At 39.9% G+C, this 13,253-nt stretch overlaps 1 protein-coding gene across 1 annotated transcript in view; it reads right to left on the bottom strand.

Moving 5' to 3' along the window:
* CAMK1D (calcium/calmodulin dependent protein kinase ID) overlaps nucleotides 1-13,253 on the bottom strand; it is a 218,254-nt gene that overhangs the window by 29,234 nt on the left and 175,767 nt on the right. Inside the window, exons 5-6 of the mRNA XM_085215915.1 lie at nucleotides 12,081-12,207; nucleotides 2,388-2,463 (exon numbers count right to left, since the gene is read on the bottom strand). Coding sequence (XP_085072041.1) covers nucleotides 2,388-2,463; nucleotides 12,081-12,207 — 203 coding nt within the window. The remainder of the gene's footprint in view (nucleotides 1-2,387; nucleotides 2,464-12,080; nucleotides 12,208-13,253) is intronic.

Raw genomic sequence — 13,253 nt, 5'->3', positions numbered from 1 at the left:
CACAGGAAACACCTTTGTCTAGCTAGCAGTACAGCACAGGGCTGTGAGGATTGGATCAGTGGCAGTAGCAGCTTAAGTCCAATTGGGATTCTGTGAATGGCTCAGATTATCACTAAGAATCTTTGTGAAGGTAGCTGACATGGATCCTGGAGTGCTGCTGATTCTACCGGGACCTGGAAGAGGTAACTTGCATGCAGAAACATTCCAGGAGGTAGTTTGATCTCAGACCTAATTCCATCCAAGCAGTCTGAGTTACAGACTGTGAACACATTACTGCACTCCTATGGCAACACCTCATTGCCATTAATTTTGACTGTACAAAATACAAATCAAGACCTCATTACATGAAGCACTGAAGCCCTGAAAAGGTTTCCTTGTCCTCCAAACAGGAATTCACAGGGATTCGTTCTTACTGAGCTGATTTAAGCCTTCAGGGATGAGAATTCCCTGTAAAGCAATGCAAAATTGTCTGAAAAGCCCAACATGTGTTGATTTAGAAAACAGAGCAAGAAATGACTGAGGTGGACCTGATAGAAAAAGCAACCTCTCATGATTTATGGAAAAGATTAAAACTTTTCCCTTACTGAAGATGTTTTCTTTAGAAGGGCTGAAGTTTGCTTAGTGCTGTCTCATTCCACAGCAAAACACATTAAAAGCAACAAATGAAATCACATCAGGTCTGCCAGTAGCAAAAACCTTTGGTCCACGAACTATAGTTGAATGAGAATGAAAGGAAGGACTTGGAGGAAAGAAGAGACAAATTTATCTCCAAGGAACTAGTCCCCCCATTCTGCAGGCTGTCAGATGGACACGTATTTTCATAGTGAATATATGACGTTCAACTGAACCTGGGCAGTAGTCAGGCCTGGAAGTGAGGCAGAGTAGAGTACTGCCTCCTGTCTTCCACCTGCATCCTCTTCTGTCTACAATTTGAAGCTGGTACTCAGCAAAGAACTATAAAAGCAAAAGGAACAACTCTATCTGACTGTCCACTAAAGGCTAGCAAAGACAAAAATACCAAAAAAATATCTAGGTCTCCCATTTTCAGATTTGCTTCTGCAAGATGGCTAGTTTGGGTCAACACACTCCACCCTCATCTAAAAGAGCATTAGGAAGTGATGTATGAAGCAGTCTCTGAGGTATTTTGGCCTGTCTGGCCCCTTCCTTGCCGCTGTCTGGCTCTTTCCTTCCCCTGCTGGATTTTGACAAAAAGTCAGTGTCAGCACTGTTGATTTTTGCTTTGTTATGCAAAAATTTTTTGAACCCATCTGCTGATTGTTGCTCCAGGTTAAATCCATCTCCCTGCAAAGTTTTTTTACTCAAGTAGTTTTCAAATATTCATGTAGAATGGCAAAGCCAGCCATAAGGCTGATGTTTGTAGGCAAGGCTTTACTTTAAATAGAAAAAACATACAAGCAAATAAACCAAGTGTTCTCATACTATTTTATATATAAAAGCTATTTTGTTTAAGACTAAATGAAATTGTAAAGAATGAACATTGCACAGAGTGGATAACAGAGCAGACAGGTGTGTTCTGGCACAATTGCACCTACTACATCAAAAAGTTATTCATGTTGACAGGCCATGAAATGTTTGCACAAGGAGAAAGGAAACAAAACAGGAATGCTTTAATGCTGTGCTCTCATTGAAGTTGTTATTTTTTTTTTCCTTCAGCTTTGTATAACTCTGACAGTTGTAAAAAAACTAAATACAAAAATAAAAAATAAAAAATAAGAAAGGAAAGCACTGACAATTCTGATATGAACAGGACAGGAATGGAATAAACTCATCTTCTCCTATGGGACCAGAAGGTTGGAGATGCTGAAGGTGTTAAAGAAAATGATCCACCATTTTCAGCAGAAATCTCATTTTATATTGAGCTTTGGTGAAAATAATTTACTATAGTATGTAAAAAGCTCTTGTTCCTTTGATACCTCCTCAAGGAAAGAAGTGCCATTTGTACTTCATTAAGGTCCTTTCCAATCCAAGCCATTCTGAGATTCTATGATACTTTAGGATATAACTATAGGCATGATGCTGTGCCCTCTGGACATGGTCAAACTTGCTTCTGGTCAATGCTAACCTGAGCAGATGAGGGAATAGCTTCACTAACACCACGGTCTGAAGAAGTCCATGCTACTGTACAACATGTAATTCAGTCAGGAGCAGGGATTTTCACTTTTTGAAGGGTTCTGGTTCATTCATCGTTGTTTCTGCCCAATTTTTAGCCTTTATGTAACTAGGAGGCATCCAAAGTCCATTTTATCTTGGCTCACAAGCATCAGAGATTAATTTTCTTGGACCATACAAAGAGGGTGAATATATGATGGAAGAATATATTGCGGGTCCAAAAGCTGCCTGTGATTGATAACCCAGTGGATACTCACAGGATATATGCGATGACCCCGATGGACCAGCAGTCCACAGCTTTGCTGTAGGGTTTCTGGGCCAACACTTCAGGAGCTGAAATAAAAAAGACAGACAAGCACAAGTTACAAGACCAACTACTGGAATGTTGTAAGTAGGAGTTGATAGTGCTCCCTGAAACCTGAAATTCTTTGTCACCTTCTACGTTCAACCCTCACCTTTTAAAAAACTCTGATGTTTTTGAAGCTCTTATCCTCAAAAAGAAGTAGGACTCCTGAAGAGGAACAAATTCCCTATTTTCTGCCACCATAGAAAGAAATGAAAAACAAAGACAAAAAAACAATAAAAATTTAAATGCAGCAAGGCCATCAGTTGCTTCCCAGAGGAAGTTTAGGACATTTGGGGCTGAGCTTTGGAGCAGTGCCCTTTCACCCTGGCAGTTCCACTGTCTTACTCTACCAAACGAGGGACTTCAAGAGACAACTTAGAAAGTATGAAGAGTCGGGGAAGTGATAGGCTAGGACTGCAGAAGAGGAGGTAGAGCTGTGTCACCATGCCACCACCTGCTGACTAATGAAGCCTCCTGGGTGTAAGAGTAAGAGGCAATCATTTGTCCTCCTGCCTTTTAGAGTAAGAAACATAAAGCAACAGGAACTGGACACAAAGAAATGGAGCCCCCTCTGTTTCTGTATTGCTTTCCCACTACTGTAGCCTGAACTTTGCTAGAAGTGACAGTATGGCCATTTACTGGAACTCTTTGTGAGTCTACTTTCCTCTCTTAAACCACTGAAAGCTGAAAAGGTGCTTTTTAATTTTTATTTGGGTTCCTGAACTATTACACTTTCTTTGTTTGGACTTTTCAGTTGAAAATGCATAAAGCCAATTTTTAAAAACCCATGACTCTAATCTTTCTCATGTAAAGAAGCTTTAGCGTGTTCAAAGCATTTTCAAAGCAAAATGTCCACAATAATGCAACAAGTCACCATTTGTATTTCAGTATTTCCTCTGAATACTCAAATGCTCCAAAAAAAAAAAAAAAGAAAAAGAAAAAAAAAAAGAGACCAAATGAAACCAAAACAAAAAAAACCCTAAAGCAGAGGCTAAATACCAGCAAAAATAATTCTTTGGTATTACACCTTACTGTGCTAGGAGTCTTACCAGCCACAAATTATTTATTTATAGAACAAAGAAGAAAACTTTGAAGAACATAAATATATTAAAGCTCAAGCTTTACACTTATTTGCTGTATAAGCTTTTGGTGTATTGGCAGGAACTCTTCTAAGAGCAGTCTTCCTAAACTAGACAAGTCAGTAAAACTAAAGTCAAAAATGCCAGCAAGGAATGGAGCAGGAGGCATTAATGAGAAACTGAAAAGTCTTTCTGGTGCCTGGGCATGGGAGCTTAAAGAAGAGACTAACAGGAAGACAGTGCACAAAGCAGATGAGAGAGGACATCCAGGTTGCATTTCCAAAAGTAGTAGAAGGACAGAACGGGTCAAGTCACTGGGTAGACACTGCAGAAAGGAAAAAAATCCAAGGGAACATAGGTAAAGGTATAGCTGGTAGGGGGACTATGAAGGCTTCGGAGGATGGGTTTGCCTTAGTCTGCAGCACGAGGTGAAGGTAACCCCAATCTTTGAGTCACCCTACAAACTGGAACTCCTGCATGCAGAAGAAATTGCCCAAGGAGGTTGTGGACACCCCATCCCTGCAGGCATTCAAGGCCAGGCTGGATGTGGCTCTGGGCAGCCTGGTCTGGTGGTTGGCGACCCTGCACACAGCAGGGGATTGAAACTAGATGATCACTGTGGTCCTTTTCAACCCAGGCCATTCTATGATTCTGTTTCCTTCTATTCACATGTTCATCATCATTCAGTGCTATCATGTGTGCATACTACAATACCTGTCTACTGACATGCCAAAAGATGTTTCTCTCCACTCTGCACCTAGCACGAAGTTCTCCTGACCTGGCAACATGTGTTTTGCAGAAACCTGCATCCCAAATCCTGAGAAGTCCCTGACTCCTTCCAGGACACTGAAATACTGCTGTATCAGGAAAAAGGATGAAATGTTCTTACTATAAAAGGAGATGAAGCTGTGCAACAAATAAGGTTTGTAGGACTCAGTTTCCCTTTTTGTCCCATCTCTTGTGACTGAGTTTTGTGAGAAAGCATGATGAAGAGGGATGTTTGTTTTCCCATGTGCTTTGGTGGTTAGATGTCTCCCATTTCTAAATTTTCAAAATTCTATTCACATATCTCTTCTTCCTTTGATTGTCAGTTCCAGTTTGCACCATTTTCAAGATTGGTAAACATTATACAATGCATATTCCCCAAAGGAAATATTATGCAAATTGCTCCTGAACACCACAGATACAAGTGAGCTCCTGACGTTATACAGATATGCCACATTAACATAATAGAAAACAAATCTGAGATGAGGGAATGTGAACTAAATAAAGATTCTCTCTCTTAAACATCAAAGCTGTGCTGGAGTATTTCTTTCTGCTTTACAGGAGAGCAAAGCACTGATAACAGGCAATTGATGCTATGGACAGTGGCTGTGAAGCAGGTAAGGACACTGCAGGATCAAGCCAAATCTGATATGAGTCTATCACCTCACCTCTGATAAACTTTAATGAAGGAAGGCAGGAGCTTTAGATAACTATTTTATGGCCAAAGGGCTGCTTTTGTGTTTTGCTCCAAAAAGCAAACAAGCAATGGAAGCATAAGCTAAGCATCATCTGTCTGTGATATACAAAAAAGATGGAAATATTTAATGAGCTGAAAAACAAGTCAGAGGAACCCTTAGAAATGACAACAGATCAATGCCTCAGAAAGCAGGAAACAATGCAAAAGAAAAACAAGAGCTGATGGTGTTAAAGGATCAACACAGTTGACTGAAGAAGCAAAACAGCAGCAAGGAGAATGGAAAAGTCAAAATTCCCATTTCTGGTGCCAGGAAAAGATGTCTGAGCAGAAAGAAAAAGGTATTCAGATCTCTCTTTCTGAACCTTGAAGCCAAAGGAATCGGAAGGACAAGAAAACCAGTCCTCAATGAGTTGTATCTTTCTTTGGATAATGAAGGCACTTCACTTCCAGGCCAGATAACCTGCTGACTTACAGATAGGTTCCTTATTTGTTTTTTTAGTAAGATAAAAATTGAAGGATTTATTTCAAATGAAGGGTTTAAGAAAGAGTTCAGAATAAAAAGATTTGGAAACCTTTCAGAGCACAATGCCATTACCCCCAGTGGGCGCAGCTCCCGATAAGCTCCCTAAAAATGCAGCTGCTGGATGCCAAACCCAGCAGTTCATGTTCTTGCAAAGAGCTCAGCTGATGCGGATTGCTCTGGTAGCTTAAGCCTGTTGAAGTCATGAGGGTGTCTGCCCTTCATCCCAGTCTCATACTTAAAAGTGGTTCTCCTTCACTCTCACGATGTTACTACTCCCACCAGATTTTGCTGTCTCACAGGAACTCAATCTAATGCTATTTTCTGTGGTTTATATGGATTCCTATGTATGGCATGCCAGAACGAATGATGCATTTGATCAAAGAGTGATGGTTTTGATGACTTCCCATAGGACTGACAAGTCAGGAGGGTGCTGTAAATGTGGGAGGAAAAAAAATATCTAAATACAGTTAAAATAATCAGGGACCTACTTACACTGGGTAGGGAAACAACTCAGCTGTCCCAGCAAACTAGCCTTGCAAAACCCAGGACTAGTTGTTCAGCTAGTAACTACTCAGGGCCATGTACATGTCTCTTAAGGAGAGATGGGGAAATGTGAAAGAGCTGTGCTGGTGCTCATGAAATTCAAAATGAAAGGTGAGTAATGGACAGGGTTTGTAAGAGACACCACAGAGAAATGCTGTTAGACCTGCTGCTTAGGGCTCTTGAGGGTACCAAGAGAGGACAGAAAGGAACTCCACACTACTAAGTAGATGCTTGGTTGCTCTAAGAACCTACCCAAAGATGGTGCAAGAGCAGTGTGAGCTCTGCTGCCATCATAACAAATGTCTTTTTCACAGAGCAAACAGGCTGAGACACATAAAGCAGCTTCATCACAAGCCAGAAGCCTGTCTTTTCCACTGACTCCTGGGATGAAACCCACTTGTTTCCCTCTCTCACACAGTCCTCCAGTGTTCCGATTGTTCTGGTTGGCCAAAACTTTCCAGTTTAGTACTGTTTTGTAAGGACAGCAGTGTTTTGGTGTAGCCCCACTAGTTTCTTTTGGTCCACTTGTCCCCATGTCATGTTTCTGAGTCGGTAAGTAGCCATCATGGGATATAACACAGCTACATCCACAGCCTAGCAGAGTCCATTTCCTGGAGTTGAGTGACTGCACTGTCACCAGCTGTGCCTTGATCAGAGTAATTCCCATGCTTTATTTTTACTTTATTAGTCATGTTACTGCCTAAACAACTCCTGGGGTTGCTTTTTGCTAATAAGGATATTCCAAAGGCTTATTGAGTATTCTCAAGCATTTTGCTCAAAGGATACCAAGTAAAGTCAAAAGTAAACGTGGAAATCTATTGTTTACTTAAGTGCTTCAGTCTTGCACGGGGCTTTGGGAAGATCTGGACTTTCTATTGGATTTCAGGCAGAGCTGAAAGGTGTGAGATGACCTTTTCTAAAGCCACTACAGAGAATAAAACCAGTAAGTGATGTGAGGTGTTCAGGGATCAGTCACAAACCCAGGATCTAGCTCAATCCTTAAGACAGGGAAATACAACAAAATTTTTCTTGAAGTTGCTTTGGGCCCCAAACAAGAATTTTAAATCTCAGTAGGATTAAGATATTAACCAGCCACAAACACAGTTAATAATTCAGTGTCTCTGCAAATGGAGATCAGATTGCTGAGACAGACTTTCCAATATATTTTTCAGAACTGAAAGTTTCAGTTTCTGTAAGCATCTTGTGAGTCTAAGTCCCATCTGCAGAAGTAACCAAAGCTTTTGAGAGATCAAATCTCACAGAAGGTCAATCAGCAAGATCTAGTTTCCAAGCAGCCAAAATATCTTCAGAGGAATTTGTTGAGTGACTGGAGAGTCACTCACTGAGTGCCCAACTTGACACACCTCAACGACAACTCATTTTCATGCAGTTTTGAACACCTCCTCCATCAAAACCAAGCTTTTATAAACAGCCTCCAAGCAGTCCACATCTGTAATGTTTAAATCAACATATTACTAATGGCTTATACAGATCTTGCCCATAATCCCATAGATCATTCAGAGAATTTGGAAAACACTACTTCTTCTCCAGACTAGAAAATGGGTGGGATCCATGCAAACCAATCCACATACCTAATTTACAAAGAGTTAAATCACACAAGCCAACTTATTTTACCTCATTTATGTTGTTATCTCTAAGTTGGGTATCTAGTCCCAGCTCATCACCTGAACTCTCTTTACAGGAAATGGAAGGAGATAAGAGTGGAAAGCAGATAAGAAAATGGAAGATTGTTTCATTAGAAAAGGCTGTATTATCAGACCTTCTTATCTACTATAAGTAAACGCTCAGATTTGTATCTTAATAGAAGTACCCCCAGCTAAATCCAATTGGGTGAAAATATTCTGACAGTCATCTTTCAGGACTAAAATCTTTGACAAGACTCCTGAAATAATAAGGTCTCTGAGCTGTTGACAGTAATTTAATCTGTAAAGCAGAGCCTTTAAAGCCAAGCCAATGTGTTCACGCATTACTAGTTATGCACAACTTAGACATCCACCAATTCAATAAGTAACAATTTGCTTTTCAGAAAGAAAGCTGGTATTTCTGAAGAAGCTAAGTTATAACTTTACCTTCCTCTATTTGCTGAACTTCTGAACCACACAGACAGGAATTTGGTGTCTTAGATACCATCATTCTTTAGAGCTAAAACTAAAAAAGATTGATTAACTAAAAAATTGAATCATAGAGAGATGAAAGTATACATTATTTGTGGAAATTAGGCATGGGGCCTTGCATATTTGCAGATATGAGGGACAGCAAACCTGAGGTAAGATCAAGTCTGATACAAAGTCAGAAGCTTGTAGAGCACTTTGCATAATGGGATCTGACTGGATCCATTTCAGCAGATGAAGTATAAAGAGTAGTAGACATTAAAGATTTCTTAACTGAGTCCTGGTGCCTTTGGCAAGTGATATTTGCCTATTTTTTCCCAGAAATATAAAAGTGAAGTTAAACTGACAAGAAATATTAATTTCTCATTAAATCTTAGAGAATGGGATGTTCTATTTATCTTTAAAGAAAACTGTCAGAAATTAAGTTGTAAGCCGAGAATCCTTCAGCGTTATTTCAAAGCTGATTAAAATAGCTGGAAGAAAAAACAAAAAGATTTGGTATAAAGGTGTGGAGGTTGATCATATTCATGTTGTGCCAGTAGAGGGAAGATCTGTTGCATTTACTGAGGGCATTGGAGTGAGACTGAAAGGCATGAAAACTTTTAGGTACAAATTGCAGAATACGTATGCAGAAGACATGTAATTGGGTGTAATACTAACAGAGGACAGCATTATTGCGAGGAATGGCAACAAAAACATTCACTGCCTGGAAAATGTTGTCTGGGCAACCAATTATTTAAACAAAAAAAAGTATCAATAATAGGAGCTCTGTCCTATGGAAAAGAAAAAAGGAATAGAACAAATATTTGAAGAGGTTTTCTTTGTGTGAGAGGTGAAAAACTCCTGTCAGCACTTCTGAAATAAATGTCCATAACTTCTTGAACCACAATGAGTAAATCTTGTGTTCAATAAGGTAATAAAGGACCGGAAGGCACTTCTGTAGCTATCAGCATCCAGATCATGAGTAATGAGAGCTGCGAAACATCTGTCCAAGTACAACAATTGATAGGATGCTTTCCAAAGAGACCTAGTCAGGCTTGAACAGTGGGTCCAAGAGAAGCTTGTAGAATCATAGAATTGTTAAGGTTGGAAAAGACCTCTATGATCATAAATCCAACTATCAATCCATCCACACCATGCCCACTGAGCCATGTCCCTCCTCGGAGGTTTCCTTTCCAGGTAGGGAATGAATAGCAGAAGTCCCATGTGTGAGCCCTGTAGACCAGACTAAGAATTAAGGCAATGCTGAGGCTTAATCCTCAGGTAATGGCATGTCTTAATGCACATGCCTTAGGATCCATGTGTTCTGATGCCCACTGCAAAGCAGCACTTCCTCCTGTCAAATAATGTAGAAGTTAATCCTGGGTTTAAATGCTGCTTGGCAACCGTGGAGCTATGCAATTTACCTTATGAGGTGCAACATTCCCAAGTGCAAGGTCTTGCAGATGGGTGACAGAAACCCCCACTATCAATACAAGCCAGGGAACAAAAGTATTGAGCACAGTCCTGCTGAAAGAGTCTTGGAGGTACTGATGGATGGCCTGTTTGGACATGAGCCAGCAAGGTGTCCCAACAGCCCTGAAAGCCAATTGCATCCTGGGCTGCATCAAAAGAAGCATGGCCAGCAGGTTGAGAAGTGATTCTGCCTTTCTGCTCTGTGCTGGTGAGACCTCATTTGGAGCACTGCATGCAGATGTGGAATTCTCAGTACAGGAGAGATGTGGACCTGTTGGAGCGCTCCCCGAGGAGGGCCACAAAAATGATCCAAAAGATGGGACACCTTTCTTATGAGGACAAGCTGAGAGAGCTGGGGCTGTTCAGCCTGAAGAAGAGAAGAGAAGAGAAGAGAAGAGAAGAGAAGAGAAGAGAAGAGAAGAGAAGAGAAGAGAAGAGAAGAGAAGAGAAGAGAAGAGAGAAGAGAAGAGAAGAGAAGAGAAGAGAAGAGAAGAGAAGAGAAGAGAAGAGAAGAGAAGAGAAGAGAAGAGAAGAGAAGAGGGAGACCTGAGAGCGGCCTTTCATATCTAAAACAGGGCTATAAGAAAGAAGGGGACAGAAAGATTTTAGCAGGGTTTGTTGTGATAAGACAAGGAGAAATATTTTCAAAGTAAAAGAGGGAAGATTTAGATTGGACATAAAGAGGATGTTTTTTATGATAAGGATGGTGAGGCACTGGCACAGGTTGCCCAGAGAAGTGGTGGATGTGTCCATGGACACATTCAAGGTCAGATTGGATGAGTCTCTGAGCAACCTGATCTAGCTGTAGGTGTCCCTGTTCACTGCAGGGAAGTTGGACCAGATGACCTTTAAGGGTTCTTTCCAACTCAAAGGGTTCTATGATGATTCAATGATGATTCCATGACAATTCATGTTGCATGCTTCGAGAGCTTCCTTTCCAAAATAGCACATTTTCTTAAATGGATGAGAAGCCACATGAGATCATATAGTGCCAGAGCAGGGTTGCACTCTTTCATTTTTATCAGCACTTCAACAAACCTAACATTCAACTTACATGTATCTTGCAGACATATTATAGTCAGTGCCCATTTGAGAGCAAAATAAAAATTGTTAATTAAAGACAGAAGAGCTGATAGTAAAAATTATGAAAATTGCTGTCTAAGCTCAGATCTTGCTAAGGCTTTGGAAAAAGATTTCCAGTCTGGTGTGATTACACAAGACAGTTATTCGGGCTGTATGGAGGGAATCTTGACTCATGCATTTATGATATGATGTCATCTCGATGGAAGAAGAAAGTCATCACTTCTTTTTTTTCCTGATGTTATCAAGACGAAGTGTGCCTGTGTATCATGAAGATAATGCCTGGAAAAAGGTATTCCTGGGACAAATCCAGATCACTGTGTGTCCTAACTTCATAATCTGTTTAGGTTCTTATACCAGGATATCTGGTATCTTATCTCAGGATATCTGAGGTGAGATGGCAGCTGCAAAGCAAAAGAAGCCTCTCTGTGACTGGTAGAAAACATAAAGTCTGTCTTACAAGACAGAAAATCTATCCTTGGAAAAGACACTGTCATTTTAGTTTCAAGGATTTAGCCACAAGTTAACCCCAGACATTAATTTTGCCCTCTCACCTGGCTAGCTAGGTATTGTAAGAAATACTGGCTTGCTGGATGTCCCATGCATGAAGTAAATATTTCAAAAAGTGTTTTCTCACAGATCCTGTCATCATCTGCCATATTTTTCTCATATTCTGTTGCTTTAACTTTTTTAGAAGGATACTGGTAAATGCACTTCTAATCAGTAATCTGATACAATCACTACAGAATGGACAAAATATCGAGGAATATATGATAGGTAACAAATTGCTACTACCTAGGAAGGGTCAGGGATCTAAGGGGTTTTTAAATACTTAAACAAGTCAGTAACTTAATGTAATTGAAATATAGGATTACTGAACTTTTCTGAATAAACTTAGCTCTTTCATTTTACTGTCTTCTGTCAGAGGATTCCAGGAAACACTGTTTTTTACGATTAAAGTAATATGCTACATTATGTAAAGTGTTTTGGTATTATAGATTCTTGCATTTGAATATATTCTTTGCATGCTTCTAATTTAGCTACAGGCAGAGGATTTGACAAAAATCCTTTTGCAGAGAAATATAATCATGAAAGCTAATCCCACAAACCCTGAGCTGGATTGCAGGATTGCGATCCAAGGGAGAAGAGCACACAGGACACAACATCAGCAACTTCTGAAATCTCTAGTTCTAACAAATACCTGCAAAATCTCCTGTGCACTATGTAGTAGAACTAGAAAATGAATTATTCCCTTTCTCATATCCTTTTTCACTATGTTTCTGTGTTGCAGTTGAGAGGAGTGAAATAACAGTATAACCAAATCACTTACCAACATAGCCAGGAGTTCCGCAGGCTGTGGACATCACATCTCCTTTACCCTCCATTTTAGATAATCCAAAATCACTGATCATGATTTTTGACTCTTCATCCTGGCTGTAGTAAAGCAAGTTCTCAGGCTAGAAAGAAGAACAAGCGAAGTGGAGTATGAATGTGTCAGCCTAATTGGTTGTCTGGTCGTTGCTTATATTTAATACAATTCTTTGTTATACCATGCACTAACATCATTTTGTTCCTCTAAATCTTAAAGAGTTGCTCTTACAACCTGTATGGAGAACATCTCCAGACTCCTCCATGGTGGCAACTGGAAGAAGCTGACACCTTGAGCTTTGAGTAACTTATCTGCAGTCGTGAATTTCTCCATTGGCACCTCAAATATGAACTAAGCTTCATCTTTTTACTTGGGAGGTGTGTCCAATATACCATTGTTTCCAAGAGATAAAACAAGTATTCATTTGAAAGCAGGTAAATATGTTAAATCCAGGTAGCCTAACCTTATTATTATTATTTTTTAAACAGTGCTAGTCGTAGTTATACAGCATTAAATTGGAAAGAAAAAAAAAAAAAAAAAAAAAGAAAGAAAGAAAGAAAGAAAGAAAAAGGAAAACAGCAGGTGTTAGAGAATTTTTATATCTTCTCCATTGGGAATCAACTGTTACAACAGAGAAAATGACTTTAAAATCAACAGAATTATTCAGTGATGCTTTAGCTACAGATGATTAGGAAAAAATGCTGCAGAACTGAGCACAGGAACTTCTTTATTCTGACAGAAAACAAGAGTCGTTCCACAAAGCTCTGAGCCTTCACACCAAAGTCAGCAGGTTGGAATGTCCAACCAGTTCCCAGATGCCAATCTGGAAATCATCTATCTATAAGCTGTGAATACCCTACAGCAAAGCTCTTGCTAGCTGCTGTGAAGAGTCTCTTCCCATGCATAATATCTGGGATTGCAAAAAGGTCCAGTATCTGCTAGCACCCTGACAACCCAGCAATAACAACTTACTATTACACCACTTGGACCGTGAGGTCTTCATCTATAAGAGTGAGGATCTCCAATGTGGACTTCTTCCTTAGATACTAGTACAAATGCCTACACACATGCAACACATTTTGTCTATCAGGCTGTTGTGTGCTTCAGATGTGGGTTTCCAGGAAATGATGAGAG

Source organism: Meleagris gallopavo, chromosome 1, assembly GCF_905368555.1.
Source record: "Meleagris gallopavo chromosome 1, MGAL_WU_HG_1.1, whole genome shotgun sequence".
In the NCBI taxonomy this organism is placed as follows: Eukaryota; Metazoa; Chordata; class Aves; order Galliformes; family Phasianidae; genus Meleagris; species Meleagris gallopavo.
Note: the sequence above shows the minus strand (reverse complement) of the source record. Positions and strands in the feature narration are given on the sequence as shown.